At 37.2% G+C, this 21054-nt stretch overlaps 1 protein-coding gene across 3 annotated transcripts in view; it reads left to right on the forward strand.

Annotated features, from left to right (window-relative positions):
- MPP7 (MAGUK p55 scaffold protein 7) overlaps positions 1-21054 on the forward strand; it is a 293758-nt gene that overhangs the window by 94524 nt on the left and 178180 nt on the right. For all 3 annotated transcript variants that reach the window (XM_090266643.1, XM_090266642.1, XM_090266641.1), the window contains one exon: positions 13519-13637. In XM_090266643.1, coding sequence (XP_090122769.1) covers positions 13519-13637 — 119 coding nt within the window. The remainder of the gene's footprint in view (positions 1-13518; positions 13638-21054) is intronic.

A 21054-nucleotide genomic window follows, 5' to 3' on the forward strand; every position in this document is an offset into this window, starting at 1 on the left:
GTAAGCTAAAATCCAGATACACTATTTGGCTTGGTCTAACTACACGTTCTGCTATGTTTTAAATGTATAATAAATATTGAAATAAATGGAAATGAATCCTATCATAATAATAACTGCAATAAAACAAGTATAGTGCTTTAGCTTTTATTGTTGACTATTCTAGGTGAGGGGGCCCTGTAACTGGTTAAATGTAGATTTTATACATGTAATCAGGTTTTCTGAAAGGCAGCTATAGGCCACAATTTATAAAAGTTTTAGAAGTAATTTTCATTTTGCTATGGCTTTATCTTTTGGATAAGTACTGCTGAGAATCAAAGTACTGTCAGTCTTTGCTTTGGTAGTGGATGTCCTGTGCAAGGTTACAGACTGCTCATGCTTAGTTAATGCAAACTGGAACCTATTTAAATCTCAGAAATTGTGTCAAAAAACGAAAGTTATATACAGGTCTCTGCTCTTGTCTTCTGTTAACTTGCCCCTGGTTTTATAGACTTTAAGATAATTATGTCATCGTCATCATCATCATCATCGGCAGCCGTCCGTCTCGAGAGACGATGGCGTAGCTTCTTGAGAGTCTATCTGCACCGCCGAGATAATTATGTAAACAAGCAAAATTATATTATTTGAATTGTTTTACATGTTTAAAAACTCAGCTTGCTAAATAAGTTATTTGCAGTTGACGGAGAGTGTAAGAGAATGCTTCTTTCAGGGTTGTATTAAAGCACCACAGTAGTATAGGTATTATTTGAATAAAACATACTTTAAATGGGAAAAATTGAGGCCTGTTATGAATGGCACTGAATAGTGCTGATTATTTTACCTTTGACAAAGTGGAAAATTTAAAGCTTGATGTATCCCATTTTATTAATATAATAAAATTTTATAATGTTGTTCTGGGCGTCGATATACATTCTTTAGTGTTTAGTAGCTCTTGGTTGTAGTAAAATGTTTTGGTGCTATGCCTGGCTATACTATACAGAATGCAAATATCAAACCTCAGGAAAAAAACCCAAATAACTATATATTTGTTTTTCTTTTTCTCAAGTCTTTTCCTATATGATTTCTAAGTATTTTGGTTAGTTACACTATCTAATCTGATTGAATACACTGAACATCTTTTTTACCATTTAGCATAGGTTTATAGCTTCCCCAGACTTGTTCTAATAATGAAGCTATGAAGGACATGACAAGAATGGTGATATTAAATTTCTCTAGACTAACAGTAAATTTTTCCATTCTGAATCAGGAATGTTGAGCATCTGGAATCTGCAAGAAGAGTGAATTGTTCACTGCGGGAACACTTTAATCAAATTCTGAGCCATTTATTCTTTTAGGAATTACTACTGTCTTGTACAAAACTTTATATTTTTACAGAAGCAGTTTTTGAACTGGAAGAAGTTTTTCCACTTCTTTATGCTTGTCTTTCTGAATGCTTTCACATTTTAGAGATGGTATTGTTTTGAAAATTAATGTCACATTTTAGCATTAAATTAATTTCCTTTGGTTTAATACCAATAATTTATAATTGTCCAAATATTGTGAAAAAGCAATAGAAAATAAATAGTCCTAAACAGACATTTCTTTATAGTTTATTTAGGTGGATCAATGATCTATACTTGGTCTCTTTGTCCTTGAATTTACAGAATATCTACAATATGCCCTGATACCTTATATGTTGATGATGGCATACAGGTATAAGTATAAGTTGGTATAACTTTGCTGTCCTTTCTTTTTTTTTTTTTTTTTTAAATTCTAGTCTTATGTTTTAGATGGCAAAAGCTTTTCCTCTACTTTGTAAATTTTTGCTCTGAATTAGACTCTCCTGTGTTTGATGTTTTTGTTCATTATGTTTGGATGTAGTATTGCTGATGCTGGTTTGCTTCTATGTCAGTAGATATCATTATTAGGATAGGTTTTACTAGTATCTTAATGTTCTAATAACTAATATATATGTTTAAAATTCAGTAGTGTATCTAGTTAAAATGAGATATTCTTTTCTCCTCAGTTTAGTAGTAGTCAGTCTTGCATACATCGGCCTCACCTGGTGGTCTGTCGTCAGCTTCCGCTGAACGTGGAGCCATGAAGCTGCTCCTCTGCCTCCCACATACAGCTTTATGATCAAGTGTATGGGGACAGGGATTTCAAATGCATAAATAGTTTCACTGTCATATCTATCATTTAATCTGAGGATTTATTTTTTTACTATAGAATATTCTACTCCTCACCCTGCAAAAGGCCCCCCACCTTCCAGCCCCCCCCTTTTTTATCCCTTCAGTGAATGGTGGCTAGTTCTTCATCAGACTGGTGGGCTCTCTTCCCAGCTGATGTGAAGATAGTCATCATGGATACTTTGAATTGCACTGGGGAACACAATTTTCATTGAGTTAGATCTGACACTTGTTTTTTACTAAGTTTTGGCATCTGAAGCCAAAAATGACCCCAGTTTTTTCTATCATGTCAACTTTTTAAGGTACAAGATACCCTCCCTTTGTCCCAAAAACCATACAAAATGTACATACAAAGGAAAATAAAGAAAAAATTAACCTGAATATACAAGTAGTAAAGTTCTACCAAACATACATATTAAGGTAAAAATGTACGCTTGTAACATTTTGAAGCTCTCCAAGAGCTTCTGGACAATTTCAGTGTAATTCTGTGCTCATACATTTCCAAGAAAGTCCTTTACAGAGTTTTTGAATGACCATCAAGCATTCTTTTGGAGTTCTGACATTGTCCCGATGAAATATTCATCTAATGAGCTGCCGAATATATGGGCCATCAAACACACCGGCCTTTATCTTTTCAAACAACAGGCTAGGAAATGCCAAAATGAGATACTTTAAACAGTCTCCTTCAGTTGGCAAAGCTTTAACAAATTGCTTCATGAGACCCAGTTTTATGTGCAGAGGTGGGAATGTAATGCTCTTTCTGTCAACAAATGGCTCACGTAGAATGTTTGGATCACCAGGTTTGAGGTCAGATCTTGGAGGCCAATTCAACTTCACCCAGTACTTCTCACTAGTTCTGCTGTCCCACATACACAGAAACCAGGGATACTTGGTGTATCCACGTTGCTGACCAAGAAGGAAGCAGACCATTTTAAGGTCAACACAGATGATCCAGCTGTGCTTGTGATATTGCAACAGATCATTGACTCTCTTTATGTCTTCGTATTTTTCACAAAAACAAACTGAATGGCCAATTGGGGCTGCACCAAATAAATTGCCATTTCTGAGGAGGACACACCTCAATTTCTGCTTTGAGCTATCGATGAACAATCGCCATTCATTTGCGTTATAGATTTGAATTCCCAATTCCTCCATTAAACCATGGATATTATGGCAATACACAAAGCCACCGTCACTTCGAAAGTACTGCAAAAATGTACTTTCTCTTGGTTGAAAGCATGATACCTTCGTTCCTTTTTCAAGCAAGTTTTTCTTCTGCAGTCTTGATGCTGGGAGTTCTGAAGCCTTTTTGGATAGTCCCAAATCTTGTGCCAAATCATTCAACTCATGCTGATCAAATCCCTTACGAACTGAGTCATCTTCAATTTCAAAATCTTCATCGTTGCTGTCACTTAGTTCTTCACCATACTCCTCTTTTTCAATGAAAACTGGCACTGGGATTTCAGCTGGATGATTCACTGGGCGTATAGCTTATGGTAGAGTAGGATACTCTACATTTGTTTTTCTTGCTCTCTCCGGACGTTTTCACTATACGAAAGTAACAGTCACTTGGATGATCTCTGGGCTCTCGCCAAACCATAGGTATACCAAATGGCAATTTATCACGTGTTCCCTTCTTCCACATCTGTAAACTCTCAACACACTGCTTGCATTGCACACCTTGTGAGGGGCCCAACACTTATCCTGATCACCAAGTTTTACTTTAAAATATGCCAAATAGGCTTGCCTGACAAATGCGTTGATGTTTGTCCTTTGACTGGGAATGGTGAAACTGCCACAGATAGAACAAAATGAATCACGGTTGTTTAGGCACTTACGATGAGAAATAGCAGAGGCAGACATGATCTGAAGGAAAGGAAATGAGTATGTATGTAATTAAAAAAGTAAATTCTGCTAACTCCTTGTATACAGACAAGAACTCGGACTACACTTCACAATACTATTCACTATATAGAGCGGCACACAACCTCTCACCACACTGTCGCATGTGTAATTGAATAGCCTAGACAAGTATGAACCTGTCTCTGGTGTCCAAGGTTGTTCCCCCACCCCTCCGCACTTGAGGGAGGTTTGCTCTCAGCCAATAGGAGAGCACTAGTGCTTCCCTTGACCCGGACTCCATCCAGCCTAGAGTGGTTGCATTAAAATAGGCTGTAAAGAAAAAACTTGACGTGATAGAAGAAAACTAAGTGCAGTTTTGAAATCAGCCTATCTATTTAAGTCTAAAACAGCTGAAAAATTGAACTCAACAGGAATTATATTAAAAATTGTTCCCCTGTGTTTTTATCTATTCATCACTTCCATCAGGCCCTGTACTAACTTTGAATTGCATTGTTATGTTATTTAGGCTTCAAGTCAACATATGCAGATGTGAATCATATCCAGTGTAATCCAAGTTAGGAAAATCATAGTTCACATTCTTTGTTTGCCTAATTCTCTTTAGGCTTTCTGAGCCACAAGCACTTCAGTTAAAGTTTTTTATATTTTTGCTTTGCCCTTGGATGGCTTTTAATGTAGTCCAGATGGTGTGTCTATGCTTGCTAGTCTTTTTGATGAAAAGACAGTTCTCTATTGTTTGACAAATATGACAACTCTGGTAATATTCCTCTTCTACAAATTATTAGGACTTTATTCTTGTCCGTGTAGGAAATAAATACATTTCCTGACTTCTTTTTTATACATTATGTTGTTTCCCTCCTGTATCCACTCTAAATGATTCAGAGGATAATTTTTATAATAAAGATGAATTTTGTCAAGTAGTCCTTTATAACACTAAAGCCTTTTTTGGTGACTTTTTTGATATAAATTCTTGACTGATGCACCTTCTCTGACTTCTGAGAATGTTGTGTCCGTAAGGATATCCTTAAGGTTTTTGTTTGTTTGTTTCTTTGTTTGTTTTTAGTCATTTTGTATTCCTATGGAACTATGTAACTTTGAAATGGAAGATACAATTTGTCAAAAAAAATTTAAGCACTTAAACTGTAAATAGGAGTCTGCAATTTGAAATTCTTGAAACTTTTTCTTATGAATATGGTAATTACATCAAGAACTTTAAGAACAATTTCCAGGAGATCTGATGTTAAGTTAAAAGGCAAGATATTTAAAAAAAAAAAAGTTATACCTCTTGAGATGAATTTTATTGCCTAGATTCTCTGGGTGTAGCCTAGATTCCCTGAGGTTTAGTTTTGCCCCTAAAATGATGATAACAGAGCTTATAATGACAAAATTAATTCTATATCTAATGAACCATTTTCCACTTCAAGAGTTAGAGGCCCAACAACTAAGGAGAAATACAGCTACCTCAAAACTAGAAACAACCAGAAGTTCCAGAAAATCAAACTACATGGAAGTCCAGCAAACAAAGATATAAAGAAAAAATATTCATCCAGACAGGTAGGAGGAACAGAGCCAGGGCAGAGAGGACGTGGTGTGGTGGCGGTAGCAGCGGCAACAGCAGGCTGGCAGAAAGCGCAGTTGCATGTTTTGAAAAGTCAGGAGGGACATCTGGGGAGCATTCCCAGCTCCTCACTGGCCCTGGCAGCTCATGGTCCCAGCACTGGGGAAAATCAAGCCTCACTGCTTCTGACTTTGCAGCCCAGTGGGGGTAGGGGCAGAGGCAGAAACTGATGGTTTCTCTGCAGAGTCCTCTTGTTTAAAGGGTCCTCATGGTCCTAGAACATCTGCAGACCCACCCACTGTGGGAATGACGGCCAGGGCAGCAGCTAGAGGGGTCCCAGTCTGGTGTGAAAGTGGGAGGGGTGCCTGGAAAAGGGGCGAGTGCTGGGCAGGCAGCATTGTTCCCTCTTGGGCCCCTCCCCCACAAACAGTGCCACAACGTGGTGAAACAGGCCCTGTACTGACGAATCCCTAAGGCTCCGCCCTTTACAACGTAATAGGAGTGACAGCTCTACCTGGGATGTGGAGGCAGACAAATACAGGAGCCTGTCAGAATGAGGAGACAGAGAAGTATGGCCCAAAAGGGGGAATGAATCAAGGTTTCAGTGGGAGAACTAAGCGACGAGGAGACAGACAACCTAACAGACACAGAATTCAAACCACTGGTGATGAAGATGCTCACAGGCTTGACAGATATGCTTGAGTATGGCAAACGCATAAGAGAAGAAGTGAAGGCTATGCTAAGTGAAATGAAGGAAAATCCACATAAAACCAATGATGAAGAAAAGGCAACCAGGGTTCAAATCAATGGAACATAAGGAAGAAATAAGAGTCAACCAGTGCAGAATGAGGAAGCAAGAATTGAAAAAAAATGAGGAAGACTTCCCAAATTTTGCCAAGGAGATGGACATACAGGTCTGGGAAGCACAGAGGGTCCCAGGCTAGCTAGACCCAGAGGAGACCATGCCAGGACCCATCATGATGGAGATGCCAAAGGTGAAAGATAAAGAGAGAGTCCTGGGGGAAGCAAGAGAGAGGTGGAGAGTTGCCTACAGGGGGGTGCCTATAGGACTATGAGCTGATTTCTTAGAGGACTCTTTGCAGGTAGGAAGGGACTGGCAAGCAGTATTCGATGTGATGGAAAGCAACCTGCAGCCATGATTACTCTATCCAGTAAAGGTATCATTTGGAATGGAAGGGCAGAGAAAGCGCTTCCCAGACAAGGGAAAGCTAAAGGAGCTCACCATCACCAAGCCATTATATGAAATGTCAAAGGGACTTACTTAAGAAAAAGAAGATCAAAACTATGAACACTAAAATGACTACAAACTCACTACTATCAACAACTGATTCTAAAAAATAAAAACAGAATCCAACTAAGCAAACCAGAATAGGAACAGAATCATAGCTATGGAGATCATTTGGAGGGTTATCAGCTGGGAGGGGAGAGGGGGAGAAATGGGGAAATGGTGCAGGGATTAAGAAGCATAATCAGTTGGTACAAAATAGACTGGGGAAGTTAAGAATAATATAGGAAAGGGTGAAAGCAAAGAACTTAAATGCACGACCCATGGACATGAACTAAGGGGAGTGGGCTTTCTGGAGGGAAGTGGGGTACTGGGCAGAGGGGAGCTAAGGGGAAAAAATGGGAAATACTGTAACAACATAATCAATAAACTATACTTAAAAAAAAAAAGACTTAGGGGCCCAGAGACCTATAGATAATGATTGAATAATTTGAATGAACATTTGTGAGATCTGTTCTGAGTATATTTCAGTAAGGCAGCTGTATCACAGCACAGCTGATCGTTTCCAATGTGTTTCTTTCTTATGTTTCAAACTCGAAGTCTGGAGGAAGTGAGAAGTCTATGTAACATCTCAGTGATGTAATTAATATTATTTTTTTGTATCACTTAACATCTGAGACATTTGGAAAGATGAGTTCACAATTATTTCAGCATGATTGGTATTAATGACAAATCATTGGGTCCCTGGAGATTTAATTTGAAATTTGAAATCGGACCATGCATTGGCATACAGTATAAATAAACCAATATTGTCAGACATTATCAATGGGTATATTAATATTGATATCACCAAAATTATAGTTACTGATGTTTCTTGCGAGTATTGTTGTATTATGTTTATGTTGAAAGTTGTTAAGCTGTGTAAGAACAGGGAGCATTTTATTATTTTTCTTTCTGTGTAAATGTCTAGATTGACCTGGGTCAGTCTTCATTATTTCTCATCTCCAGTTTACCCCCTCACCCACTATATGGGGCTTTCATTACCTGTCTTTATGGCCTGTTGTAGACAGCCTTTTATTCCCTTAATGAATTTCAGCATGATAAACTTATATTTTGCCATCTCTCTCCCTGATGCTGGGACATACTCATGTGTTTTACATTTAATTTGGGGTTTGTTTTATTTTTATTTTGAAAAATGTTTACATAGGTTGTACAGCTAAAGTGAGGTATCATGCTAAGCTTTACAAACAACTTATTTAATCCTTATCACAATGCTATGAAGTCAGTACCATTGTACCCCTTCTACAGATTAAAAAATGGGTGCACAGAGGTGTTTACTAATGATCAGTTGCAGAGCTGGAATTTGTATTTATGTCATTTGGCTCCAGGGTCTAAGCATCCTACTCCAACAAGGCCTTTGTGAATGCAGTTCTTTTCCTCCCAGGTTTTATTGTTCCCTGTCATCACCTCCGTAACATCTGTACTTCCCTCAGGACTCAGCACAATCATCAGTCCCTGGGAAGCTTCCTGTGAAATTGTTCCCATCCCACTGTTACACTTGCATGGTGCCACAGCCCCTTCCCTTTTTAAAGTGTTTTTCACAGTTGTAGCTTCACACTTATTTTCAGTGTAGTGTGATTACACTTGGTATGACTTTGTTTGCTTTGTATCCCCAATTCTTAACTGGTGCCTGGCACATGGTAATCACTTGGAATTTGTGGAGTGAGGTAGGAAAGAGATCAGGTGGGATTTTGAAGTGCAGAGGGATTGGGGAGTTTGCCAGCTTCCTACACATACCCCTTGAAATGTTCTCAAGTGTGTTCTGTTACACTTGCCCATGAAACTTTGTGGTAAGAATGTTAGCATTGCTCATTTCTCTCTAGGATCATCCCAGGGGTCCTGAAGGAGAGACTGTGACAGCAGTAGCAATCACCAGAAATTAACTGCCAGGTGAATTGGTGGTTGATTGCATGGATATGGTTGTATTTTTCAGGGTATAGCAAGTAGCAATCCACTATGACTGAAACAGAATTTGAGGGGAAATTGTGAGCTTTACTGTTGGGAAAAGGTTTATATCAGATGTATTACCCAGAAGTGGAAATTTTAAAATGATAAAAGTAATGTCCGCAGGCATACCTCAGAGATGTTACCACTGCAATCAAGTATCACAATAAAGTGAGTCCTAAACTTTTGCTGGTGGAGGGTTTTGCCTTCAATTTGTAAAAACTGCAACATCTGTGAAGCACAATAAAGCAAAGCACAATAAAATCAGGTATGCCTGTGTTTTGTAAAAACGCAAGCAGTGTAGAACTACACACAGCAAAAATGAAGTACGTAATTGTTCCCTGTCCTTCTGGTTGCCATCCCAATACTCAGTACTGGTATACGTCCTGCAGCTGGGCTTCCAGGCTACTTAGAAGTATGAATGAATGAGTGAGTAAAGGAGTGAATTACTGGATCAAAGGGAATGAAAGCTTTAATTTTTTAGCGTTGCTATATGTATAACAGTTTATGACTTCTCTACTTTATCCATTTTTCCGTTATCCCAGATGACTCTTTCCAATCTTTTCTTTCAAATGCAAACTCTTGCGTATGCTCACTTCCAGCAGATGACCACGATTCATAGTTTACTGAAAGTACTGTAGCAATCATTAGGGAATTGCCACATACCCCCCCCCCCCCACCACCACCACATGGTGCCTCTTGGAACCCTGGGGAACTATCCATACTGTCTGAAGCCATCCCTCCATTTACGTACTGTTCCCGTTCCTTCTCAGTCACTGAAGGACAGAGTTCCAGGAAGTCCCTCCCTCTCTTAGTGTCAGAATTGCTTTCTGTAGTGGATTAATGTCATTAGCACCAAAATATGTTATTTTTCTTCATCTTGAAAAAACTTCTTTTCCCTTGGTCCCTTACAAACATCAATTCTCATTAATGAATTGTAAGGTTGCCTATATTTGTAAGAGTTGTCTGTGGTTGCTGATCCCAAGATGTCTCTTTATACTACTTCTGCTCTTCACCCCATCTTCTTCACTCACCACGATACCAAAATTAGTAAGCTCCATGTTGCTCAATCCAGTGGGTGGTTCTCAGCCTTTAGTCCACCTGCCCCGTCAGTGGCATTTGACATAGCAGATCATTTATTCTTCCTTGCCCTGTTTGTTTCCAGGACTTCCCATGCCTGGTGCCTCTCTTTGAGTGATTGTCAGTCCCTCTTGTTCTCTAGGGCTCAGTCCTTGGTTGTTTCTTCTTCTGTGTCTATACTCACATCCTTGGGGAACTCATACAGGCTCACCACTTTGAATACCATCAGCCCAGGCCACTCTTTTGGGCTCCTGATTCTCTGAATCTCAAGAACTAAACACATTTGATTTTCACAGTGTTCTTCAGTATTCGAACTCTAGGAACTAACTATAGGAGTACATTAAAGCACATGTTATACCATAGATCCAGTTTTAGGCATGGACTGAGATGGTTTCTAGGGCCTGTATGATTTATTTGAGTGGAAGTGAATGGCTCTGTTGCCTGCATTGAGACTATATATGTACTGCACTATTAGCTCTTTAAACCATCTCTTTAATTTCTAGTGAACACTGTCCTATTTCTTCTGGCTTTGGTCTCTGGTTACCAGAAGTGGGAGCTGGAGAGAAGTGACTGCTGTTGTCACTGAAGTATCAGATTAGGGTAGCATATCAATTAGGATCACATGAAACTAGTAAAAAACAGAAAACTCAGGTTTATGAGCTTCTGCTTACAGAGAAATTATTTTTAATTTGCACATAATATGGCTTATTTGCATAAAAAGTTAAGCAGTATTTGGGTAAAGTTAACAGTTTGCATATGTAATAAACTATAGAGTGGTTTTGGTATTGTGTCCAGTTGGAATGTGTAGCTAAGCTTTTGTTTTGACTTTGAACCATTGTATTGAAATGGCATTTTCATTCTAGAGAAGACAATATTAAGGAAAGAACATTATTTTCTATCAAATGCCTACTCTTTGCCAGTCTTTCGGGGTTAAATGCTATCATGGGTATTGTTCCATTGAATTCCTGCAACAACCATATTTGCCCTAATTTCTTCTTTTGTTTTAACTTTATTTTGAGATAACTGTAGATTCACATGTTGTGAGAACTAATGCAAACAAATCTTGTGTACCCTTGACTCGGTTTCCTCCAATGGTAACCGAGAATCACAACTGGGAAATTGTCATTGATACAACCTATTGACTGTTTTCAGATTTCACCAGTGTTACTGCGTCGGCCAAAAAGTTTCTTTTATTTTTTCCCTCCCATAGCTCTAGTAGTGCTTAGTTGTCTTTAACTTCATTCGAAACAGTTCTGTTAGATTGTATTGTAACAGCTGTCATATCAATGTGCATTTTAAAAACCATCAGAATTGGTAATTTTCTGTGCAGACATTTTAATATTGAAGATGGAAGAAGATGTGCAGTATATTCGGCATATTATGCTTTATTATTTTAAGAAAGGTAAAAATGCAGCTGAAACACAGAAAAAAGAATCATGCAATCTATAGAAAAGGTGCTGTGACTGAATGTGTCAAAAGTGGTTTGCGAGGTTTCTTGGTACTAATGACATTTTGACCAAATAATCCTTTGCTGTGGGGCTGTCTCATGCATTGGAAGGTGTTTAGCAGCACCTCTGGATTCTACCCACTAGAAGCCAATAGTGGGAGATAGCTGACATGCTCAAAATACTCAAATCAATAAAGTTAGTGCTCAAAATGAAAAATGTATCTTTTATTGTATGGAAAAAATCACATGGACTTTTTGGCCAACCCAATACATGCACTTATTTGTGTGTGTGTATGTATTTGTGGATTTTGTTCTATGCAATTTTATGACAAGTGTAGGTTACCATTTCTTTTTCAAATTCTAAAGGAAACAAGGTTCAGATAAGTTATGTGGAATGCCTAAAGTGTAGACCTGGGGTCTCTTTGATCCAAACTTCTGCTTTTCTAGTAATAGTAATGATGAATAACAATAGTAATCAATTGTAACATGGCTGAACCTGAGTTAAATATGAAACAGATTGAATACTTAACCATATACTGAGGACTCTTCTAATGTATTAACTCATTTAATTTCCCAACAATTATACCTCAGAAATTATTTCACAGTTGAATTAGCATTAATTAAACTAGTCATATTACTAAGGAATAGGTAATTATTTTTACTACTCCTGAAATCAATAATAAAATAGTGATATTCTACCTTTCTGTTATATATTTCATAGTTTGAACCTTTGACCATAACCACTGATTTTGGGAATGGTGATTACTTTAAATGTGTGTGTGTTATATGTGTGTGAGTATATGTAAATGAAGTGAGACCTGTAGTCACTGAGTTATGTTGAGGTACCTTAAAAGTATTTACCAAATGGCAAATAAGAGCCAGTTTAGGAAGGATGCCAGTGTTTTAAGGGAGTAAATATAAACCACTAAGAATACTTAAGAATACATTTTTTTTCTAGAGATTTTAGATCTTTTTGGCCATCTACAGCCCTAAGAATGTTCAAATCTAGTCTTTCAGATTACATATTTAACTTTCAGTGTGGGCCCTAATACTTTTGGTTGTGAACTATCACTGATTATCAGAATATTGAATGCTTTAGGAAGATAATGGATAAGCTTATCAGCAGCAGTCCATAATTAACTGCTATTTTTTGCTGTTGAATATCTTGTAACGCTGTCCCTGTGATTTGAACAGTAGCACTTACTCAGACCAGAAATAACAGCAGTCCCGTGTGTTGTAGATCCCAGGAGGTCTTGGTGTTTTTGTAGACAGCAGAAAGAGAGAAAAGGAATTTTGTCCTTTTTACCTCATGTAATCCCACTGGAAAATGAAACATGTGCTGTGAGTTGATACTGACTTCTGCCAGGTCACCTCCCTGAAGAGTCCCGGGTGAGCAGCGTTGCAGCATTGCTTGGACAGGAGTCTGACAGCCCCCGACGAGATGGATGGCTGTGCCGTGCTCTACTGTGGAACACTGCGCTACTGTCTTCTCCTAGGGAGCCACTGGTGGGGGGTGCCCTGGCGACCGCGTCTGTTACTGTAACTCTTTCAGAGCATGTCAGAGGCCCCCTAAATAGAGTAAAATTTAAACTAAGCTCTATGTAATTGTTGTTGTTGGTTTTTAAATGGGAGACTGCAATAGTGTAGTACAAAGCATGATTTATTCTGTCTTACTTTTTGGAACTCGATTTTGGACCTTAGATAATGCAAAATTTTTTGAAGTTCTGTAAGGAACTCTTTGGGAACCACAGACCGTTTTTGGTGGACCACTCTGTCAATTTTCTGCTCTTCTAAGGAAGTTTTTTCCTATTCATGACTCATTTTACTCTTTGGCTAACACTGCGGTAATGTAATAACAATTAAGGAAAGGAATGTATGCCTTTTCTTCTTTTATTGAAAGCTTGTACACATTTTCTGTTTTGGGTTATGTAAACTTGGAGGACTGTAGAATGTTGACTGTGAACGTTAAAAACTAGCCTGTTAATACATACTTACTTGGAATTGAAAAATCAAAAAGCTTCCTTTGCTTCTTTGGTGAATGGTCCAGAATACAAACCCAGTAAAGGAGACATGTTCCAGCCGTCACTTACACACACCTTAAGTGAAATGAATGAGATCACTCTAAGATTACACTTTGTGTTTTATTTTCATTTTATAGGTCTGTATGAGCTGTTGGCTGCTCTGCCAGCCCAGCTGCAGCCACACGTGGATAGCCAGGAAGACCTAACCTTCCTCTGGGATATGTTTGCTGAAAAAAGCCTGCATTCACTGGTCAAGGTAAACCATGCTGATGTCAGATTCTCTTCGTGGAAAAACATATGGGAAAATATTTTGAGCGCCATCTAGTAAACCAGAGATCAATTTGTTGCTCTCTGAAAACAAAACAGCCTTGTTCCCTTTCACTGACGGGTGTGGAAGTTGTTAAAGATTCTACCAAAAATACATAGATGATTTCACTTAATGGTGGTGATTTGGCTGTGCATACTAATGCAGCAAACATGTGGTTGCCCTTGTTTTTGAAAAAGAATAAGAAATAGTAGCAGGAAGGTTTAGACTCCTTATGGTCAACATTCATGAGCTGGAATTTAACTTAAATAAATAAATGTTCATAGCAAAAATTAGAAGGAATATATTTTCTGAGGTTAAGGATGGCAGCAGTTCAGTAGCCACATTAATTTAAAATAATTTCCTTTAACAAAGTCAACTGAAATTCTAGCAAGCTATTTCTTTTCTTGGCACGATGCCATTGAAGTGGTATTTTGTGTATAAATACACTGTAGCTAAATGCGAATGAAAACAGTGTTTTTGAGACAGTTTTAGTAAAGCATCATGTCATGAAAATAATCAGTCACCAGAATTCAGATCTTGCCACACAGCAATACTGGGAGTGATCAGAATTCTTAAAATAGTAAAATGAGTACACGAAACTTACTGGAAAATATGCCACTCTTGCCTCTCGAAATAGGAATTGCAGTTTTCTCTCATTTAACTCAAACTGAAAGAAATTTAGTCTTACTTGAGTCTGTGGGATCTAGAAACTTATGATGCCTCCTTGATATCCGGACCTATACTTAATTTCACTAAATCTGTTGCCATTGTCTGTCCTGATAAGAAGCTTTTAATCGATATAGAGTATTTAAAAAATGAGCAGCTTCTGAAATGCAATTACTTCACTCAAATTTGCTAAAGTTTGTGTGCCTTACGCAGTGGCAACTCTCAAGAAGCAAAGGGGTTGATATGTGGCAATTTTCTAGCACTATGCTTCAAGATTAGAATGTTTTATTTGTTTATTTAGTTTTGATATAATTGCCAAGGTATTGTTGTGTTCTGTATAATTTTAGGTAGTTTAGTTGGTCTCTTGGGATGTGTTAGAAATAAGTCTTCGAATTATAGTCGATGAAGTTTATGACTGACTGAGGCAACCATGAAAATTTTCCTGTGTTGAGTGTATGGAAGTTGGATAGGTATGGATTTGTTTTAATTGATTTGATCTTTTGATAGAAGGAGTAAAATATATTTCAAGTGTCATTATCACCCCTTAATCATTAAATAACTGTGCCCCAGAACAGTAGATGCATGTGTGTTTGTGCATTTATAATGTGGCTGGTGTCTGTTTCCAAATCTATGAAATAGGAATTATAATATCTGTAGACAAGATTGTTTGTGAGTTTCAAGTAAAAGAGTGAAAATCTTAGTTCTCTGATAGCTATATAGGTTCAGCAAATAGAAGTAGGCATCCTTAAGTATTAAGGAAAAGTTAAAAGTTAAGTATCATAGCATGTGAAAAACCAAGACAAATGACAGAGGGTTGTTAACTTCTCTTAAAAAATTAAACTGATGTGTATAAAAGATTTTTAGTCACACTGGCTGTTGCATTTTAAGCATAGGCTTTTTAAGTGTTTGTCAAGAAGTGGTTAGTTAGGAAGCATACTTGAGAGTACTGATACCTGGTTTTATAAAAACAGGGAGGCAAATTGATGTTGCCAGTATTTAAATAGTAACATGTACTATTCCAGATGTTTTTCAGTAATTGCTTTCAAATGTATTTTTAAAAATATTTTTCTCATGTGCCTTTTGTACATTCTCAGTTCTGGATAGTTTCCTCCATGTCCATCTCTTATCACATTCAGACCTCAGAGTGTCCTTTGACTCTGACACATTCTATTACTTTTCAAGGATATACAGCTTAAAATGTGTTCAAGAGTTGGGCTCATAGGATTGTATTTCAAACAGCTGGAACAAACTGCTTAACTGCTCTAGGTGCCTCTCTTGGAGGATGGAGGATAGCCCTTCAGCTTTTCTACAAAAATCTTGATGGAGTAAAAGGAATTTGTTTGAAAAGATTTGTTTTAGGGTGACTCAAATTGTGCTTGCATGTTATATTCTTTTGCCTGCAGTTGAAGCCATTGGTATGTGATTAAGAACTGGCTCAACACAAAATGTGATTTTATTTTGGCACAAAATTTTCATAGTTGTCATTTTATGTCAAGAAAAAAAGTTGTTAAATCACCACACAGTTTTAAATACATATACCTTTATGATCTAATGTAAAACATACTGAAGAAGAGGTAGTTTTGGCATTCCAATCTGGGGCAGGTATGGTATGCCACTTCAGATATTGAGCCACATTCCGGCAGGAGTAACTGTAGGTCATGAGTTTGTAACTGCAAAGGAAATATGATGATTCTATAAGGTGTAAACTGTGGCTTTATTTTTTTTAGAAGAAAAAATTTTAAATAGAAAACGTGGATAGTAAAAACTGTGAGCATGATATTTTGGAAGTATTAGAAGAAAGATGGTACTGATAAAAGACCCAGGAAATATACTCATATATCTGAATGGAAATGTATAGAAGATGTAAGACAAGGATGTTAGCATTCACATGATCCAGTGAATGTGGTAGATCACTAATAAGAATTGAGCCACTTGCTGATGGTTTCCTTTGCTTTGCAGAGTTTGTTTGTTTGTTTGTTTGTTTGTTTGATGTAGTCCCATTTATTAATTTTTTGCAGTAGTTACTTTGCCCTTGGAGTCGGGTCCAACAAATCAGTACCATGATCATTGTTAAGGACTTATCACCTATGTTTTTTTCTATGAGTTTTATAGTTCCATGTCTTATGTTCCAGTCTTTAAGCCATTTTGAGTTAGTTTTTGTCTGTGGTATAAGATATTGGTTCAGTTTTATTCTTTTGCATGTGGCTGTCCAGTTTCCCCAGCACTATTTATTGAAGAGCCTGTCTTTTTCCCATGGAATATTTTTACATCCTTTGTCATAAATTAATTGGCTGTATCTGTGTGGCTTTGTGTCTGGGCTCTATTCTCTTCCATTGATCTATGTGACTGTCTTTATGCCAATAACATAATGTTTTGATTACTATAGTTTTGTAATATAGTTTGAAATCAGGGAGTTTGATGCCTCCAGCTTTTTTTTTTTTCCCCAAGATTATTTTGGCTATTCAGGATCTTTTGTGGTTCTGACAAATTTTAGGATTGTTTGTTCTACTTGTGAAAAATGCCATGGGAGTTTTCATAGGAATTGCATTGAATCTGTAGATTACTTTAGGTAATATGGACATTTTAACAATATTAATTCTTCTAACCCACAAGCATAGAATATCTTCCATTTATTTGTGTTGTCTTCATTTTCTTTCTTCAGTGTCTTATAGTTTTGAGCATACAGGTGTTTTACCTCCTTAGTTAAATTTATTTCTGGATCTTTTAATTCTTTTTGATGGGATTATAAATGGGATTGCTTTCTTAATTTCTCTTCTCTATAGTATAAAAATGCAACAATTTTTGTGTATTGATTTTGTGTCCTGCAACTTTACTGAATTCCTTTATTAATTGTAACAGTTTTTTGGTTTGTTGTTTTTTGGCAGTCTTTAGGGTTTTCTATATATAAAATCATGTCGTCTGCAAATAGTGACAGTTTTACTTTTTCCTTTCCTATTTGGATGCCTTTTATTTCTTTTTCTTGTCTAAATGCTCTCATTAGGACAGACCTACCCTTTTAAATAGTTGCGTATGTGTATGGGGGCAGGAGAAAACAAAGGTATAGTAGTCTCTCTCTATATCGCAGTTCACTTTTTGTGGCCTCACTGTATCATGGGGTTTAAAAAATATTATATTTAATTATTTATCATGGATTTTTTGCTATATCACGGGATTTTGCGTATGTATACGTATGTTGTTAAAGTTATGTAGGTTTAAGAGTGTAGAATATGTTTAAGAACAGGAGTAGTGAGGAAATACTGTACTTCTCTGCATTTTGTCCTTTTTGTGATTGTGAAGTACTTCAACAAATCATGAATTGATATTTTCAAGAAAACGTTCCTGATATATTGAATTACTGTGTATATTTTTGTGATTTCAGTCTTAAAGGAGTAATAATAATATTCAGCTAGACTCTTACAACATTTAGTTATATAGTTTTCACTTTCGATGATTGATTGCTTTATTTTTACTGTTTTTGTTGAGTTCTTGCTATATGCCAGGCACTGCATAGACCATTAGGGCTAAAATTCCCAACAGAGCAGGCACACACTGCCTTGCCCTGTGGAATCTCCAGTCTCCCAGACAGGTTGTAGATGAGGGGCTGGGCAGTTATAGGTCAATAGGTCATGATTTGAGATTTTATAGGATGCACAAGGTGCCTAGCTCAGTGCTGGCCTCATACAGGGATTCTTGAAGAATCTGATATTTTAAGTTAAAACCTACATGTTAACTAGGAGTAGGTCAAGTAAAAATTTATTAGAGTGGGGAATTAGGCAGAATGAATAACATATATTGGGTTGGCCAAAAAGTTTGTTTTTTTATCTGTAAGATGGCTCTAGTAGCACTTAGTTGTCTTTAACTTCATTTGAAATAATTTTGTTAGGTTGTTTTGTGACAGCTGTCATATTAGTGTGCACACAGAAAAAATTGTTCGACGATTTCAGCATATTGTGCTTTATTATTTCAAGAAAGGTAAAAACAGCTGAAATGCAAAAAAAAAAAAAAAAGATTTGTGCAGTGTATGGAGAAGATGCTGTGACTGATTGAATGTGTCAAAAAAGTGGTTTGCGAAGTTTCATGCTGGAAATTTCTCCCTGGATGATGCTCCATGGTTGGATAGATCAGTTGAAGTTAATGGTGATCAAAATGAGACATTAATTGAGAACAATAAATATTATGCCACACGGAAGATAGCCGACATACTTAAAATATCCAAGTCAATAAAGTTACTGGTGAAAATGAAATATGTGTCTTATTTTATGGAAAAAAACATACAGACATTTTGGCCAACTCAATACAGACAGCTGGAGGCAAGAGTTCTAGGTCAGGAGTAATCAGTTTGGAAATAGGGTTGCCAGATAAAATATAGAGCATCTGGTTTAATTTGAACTTAACATAAACAATGAATAATTTTGTAGTATAAGTATCAACCATGCAATATTTGTATATTTCTGAAATCTGGCAACTTTATTTGGGAGTCATCAACACTTAGATGGTAATATTCTTTGATAATAGCTTTATTGAGATAGAAATCATGTGCCATAACAATTTACCTATTTAAAGCATATAGTTCAATGGTTTTTAATTATTCACAAAGTTGTGCAACTATCACCACAATAATTTTAGAATAGTTTCATCTTCTAAAAAAGAAACCCCACAACATATAGCTATTGTCCCCCAACCCCTGAAACCCCCTACCCCCATTTCATTCCTAGCCCTAAGCAATCACTTTTAGGCTATATATATTTTTCCATTTTGGACATTTCATGTAAGTAGAGTTAATATAATCTGTTTTTTGGTCTTTTTTTAGTGACTGCTTCTGTCACTTAGCCTAATGTTTTTGAGGTTGATGTACCTCATAAAACGTATCAGTACTGCATTCTTTTCTTATGGCCAAATAGTATTTCACTGTATGAATATATCTTATTTTGTTTATCCTTTTTTCTGTTGATGGGCATTTGGGTTGTGTCCACTTATTGGCTATTATGAATAATGCTGCTAAGGATATTCACATACAGGTTTTTGTGTGGACATGTTCTCAATTCTCGTGGGTATATACCTAGGAGTGGAATTGCTGGGTCAAATGGCAACTCTTTGTTTAACATTTTTTATAACTGCCAGACTGTTTTCCAAAGTTGCTGCATCATTTGATATTTCCACCAGTAGTGTATGAGGGTTCTGATTTTGATATATTGTTTTTATCTGACTTTTTGATTCTAACCATCTTCATGGATATGATATGATACCTTATTGTGGTTATTAATTAGCATTTTCCTGATGAATAAAGATGCTAAACATCTTTTCATGTGTTTATTGGCTATTTTTACATTTCTTGTTCAGAGAAATTTTTATTTGATTCAATTACTTCAATAGATACAAGCCTATTAAGATTACCTAGCCTACTTGTATGAGAGTTTTTGTCACTTGTATTTTTTAAGGAATTGATGCATGCCCTGTAAATTATCAAATTTGAGGGCATACAATTGTTCATAATAGTCTTTTATTACCTTTTTAATGTTCACGGGATCTGTAGTGATATCTCCTTTTTCATTTATTTGAAGTTATGTTGTTATAATAGTTCCCATTTTTTCCCATTAGCTCCCCTCTTCCCAGTACCCCCCTTCCCTCCAGCATTTCCACCCCCCTTAGTTCATGTCCATGGGTCGTGCATATAAGTTCTTTAGCTTCACCCTTTCCTATATTATTCTTAACTTTCCCCTGTCTATTTTGTACCGATCGATTATGCTTCTTAATCCCTGCACCATTTCCCCATTTCTCCCCCTCCCCCCTCCCAGCTGATAACCCTCCAAATGATCTCCATACCTAGGATTCTGTCTCTATTCTGGTTTGCTTAGTTGGATTTTGTTTTTATTTTTTAGATTCAGTTATTGATAGTTGTGAGTTTGTTGTCATTTTAGTGTTCATAGTTTTGATCTTCTTTTTCTTAAGTAAGTCCGTTTGACATTTCATATAATAATGTCTTGGCGATGATGAACTCCTTTAGCTTTACCTGTCTGGGAAGCACTTCATCTGCCCTTCCATTCCAAATGATAGCTTTGCTGGATAGAGTAATCCTGGCTGCAGGTTGCTTTCCAGCACATTGAATACTGCTTGCCAGTCCCTTCCTGCCTGCAAAGTGTCCTCTGAGAAATCAGCTGACACCCCCCTGTAGGCAACTCTCCACCTGTCTCTTGCTTCTCCCAGGACTCTCTCTATATCTTTCACCTTTGGCATCTCAGTCATGATGCATCCTGGTGTGGTCTCCTCTGGGTCCAGCTCACCCTGGACCCTCCATGCTTCCCAGACCTGCATGTCCATCTCCTTGGCAAAATTTGGGAAGTTTTCCTCATTTTTTTCAATTCTTGCTTCCTCATTCTGCACTGGTTGACTTTTTTCTTCCTTATGTTCCAAATCATTCATTTGAACCCCGGTTTCCTTCCCTTCACCATTGGTTTTATGTGGATTTTCCTTTGTTTCACTTAGCATAGCCTTCACTTCTTCTCAAGCCTGTGAGCATCTTTATCACCAGTGTTTTGAATTCTGCATCTGTTAGGTTGTCTATCTCCTCATCTATTAGGTTGGCTATCTCCTTGTCGCTTAGTTCTCCCACTGGAACCTTGATCTGTTTCCCTTTTTGGGCTATACTTCTCTGTCTCCTCATTCTGACAGGCTCCCGTGTTTGTTTGCCTCCGCGTCCCAG

This window comes from Furipterus horrens, unplaced genomic scaffold (genome assembly GCF_987537825.1).
Source record: "Furipterus horrens unplaced genomic scaffold, mFurHor1.1.pri manual_scaffold_2, whole genome shotgun sequence".
NCBI classification, from domain to species: Eukaryota; Metazoa; Chordata; class Mammalia; order Chiroptera; family Furipteridae; genus Furipterus; species Furipterus horrens.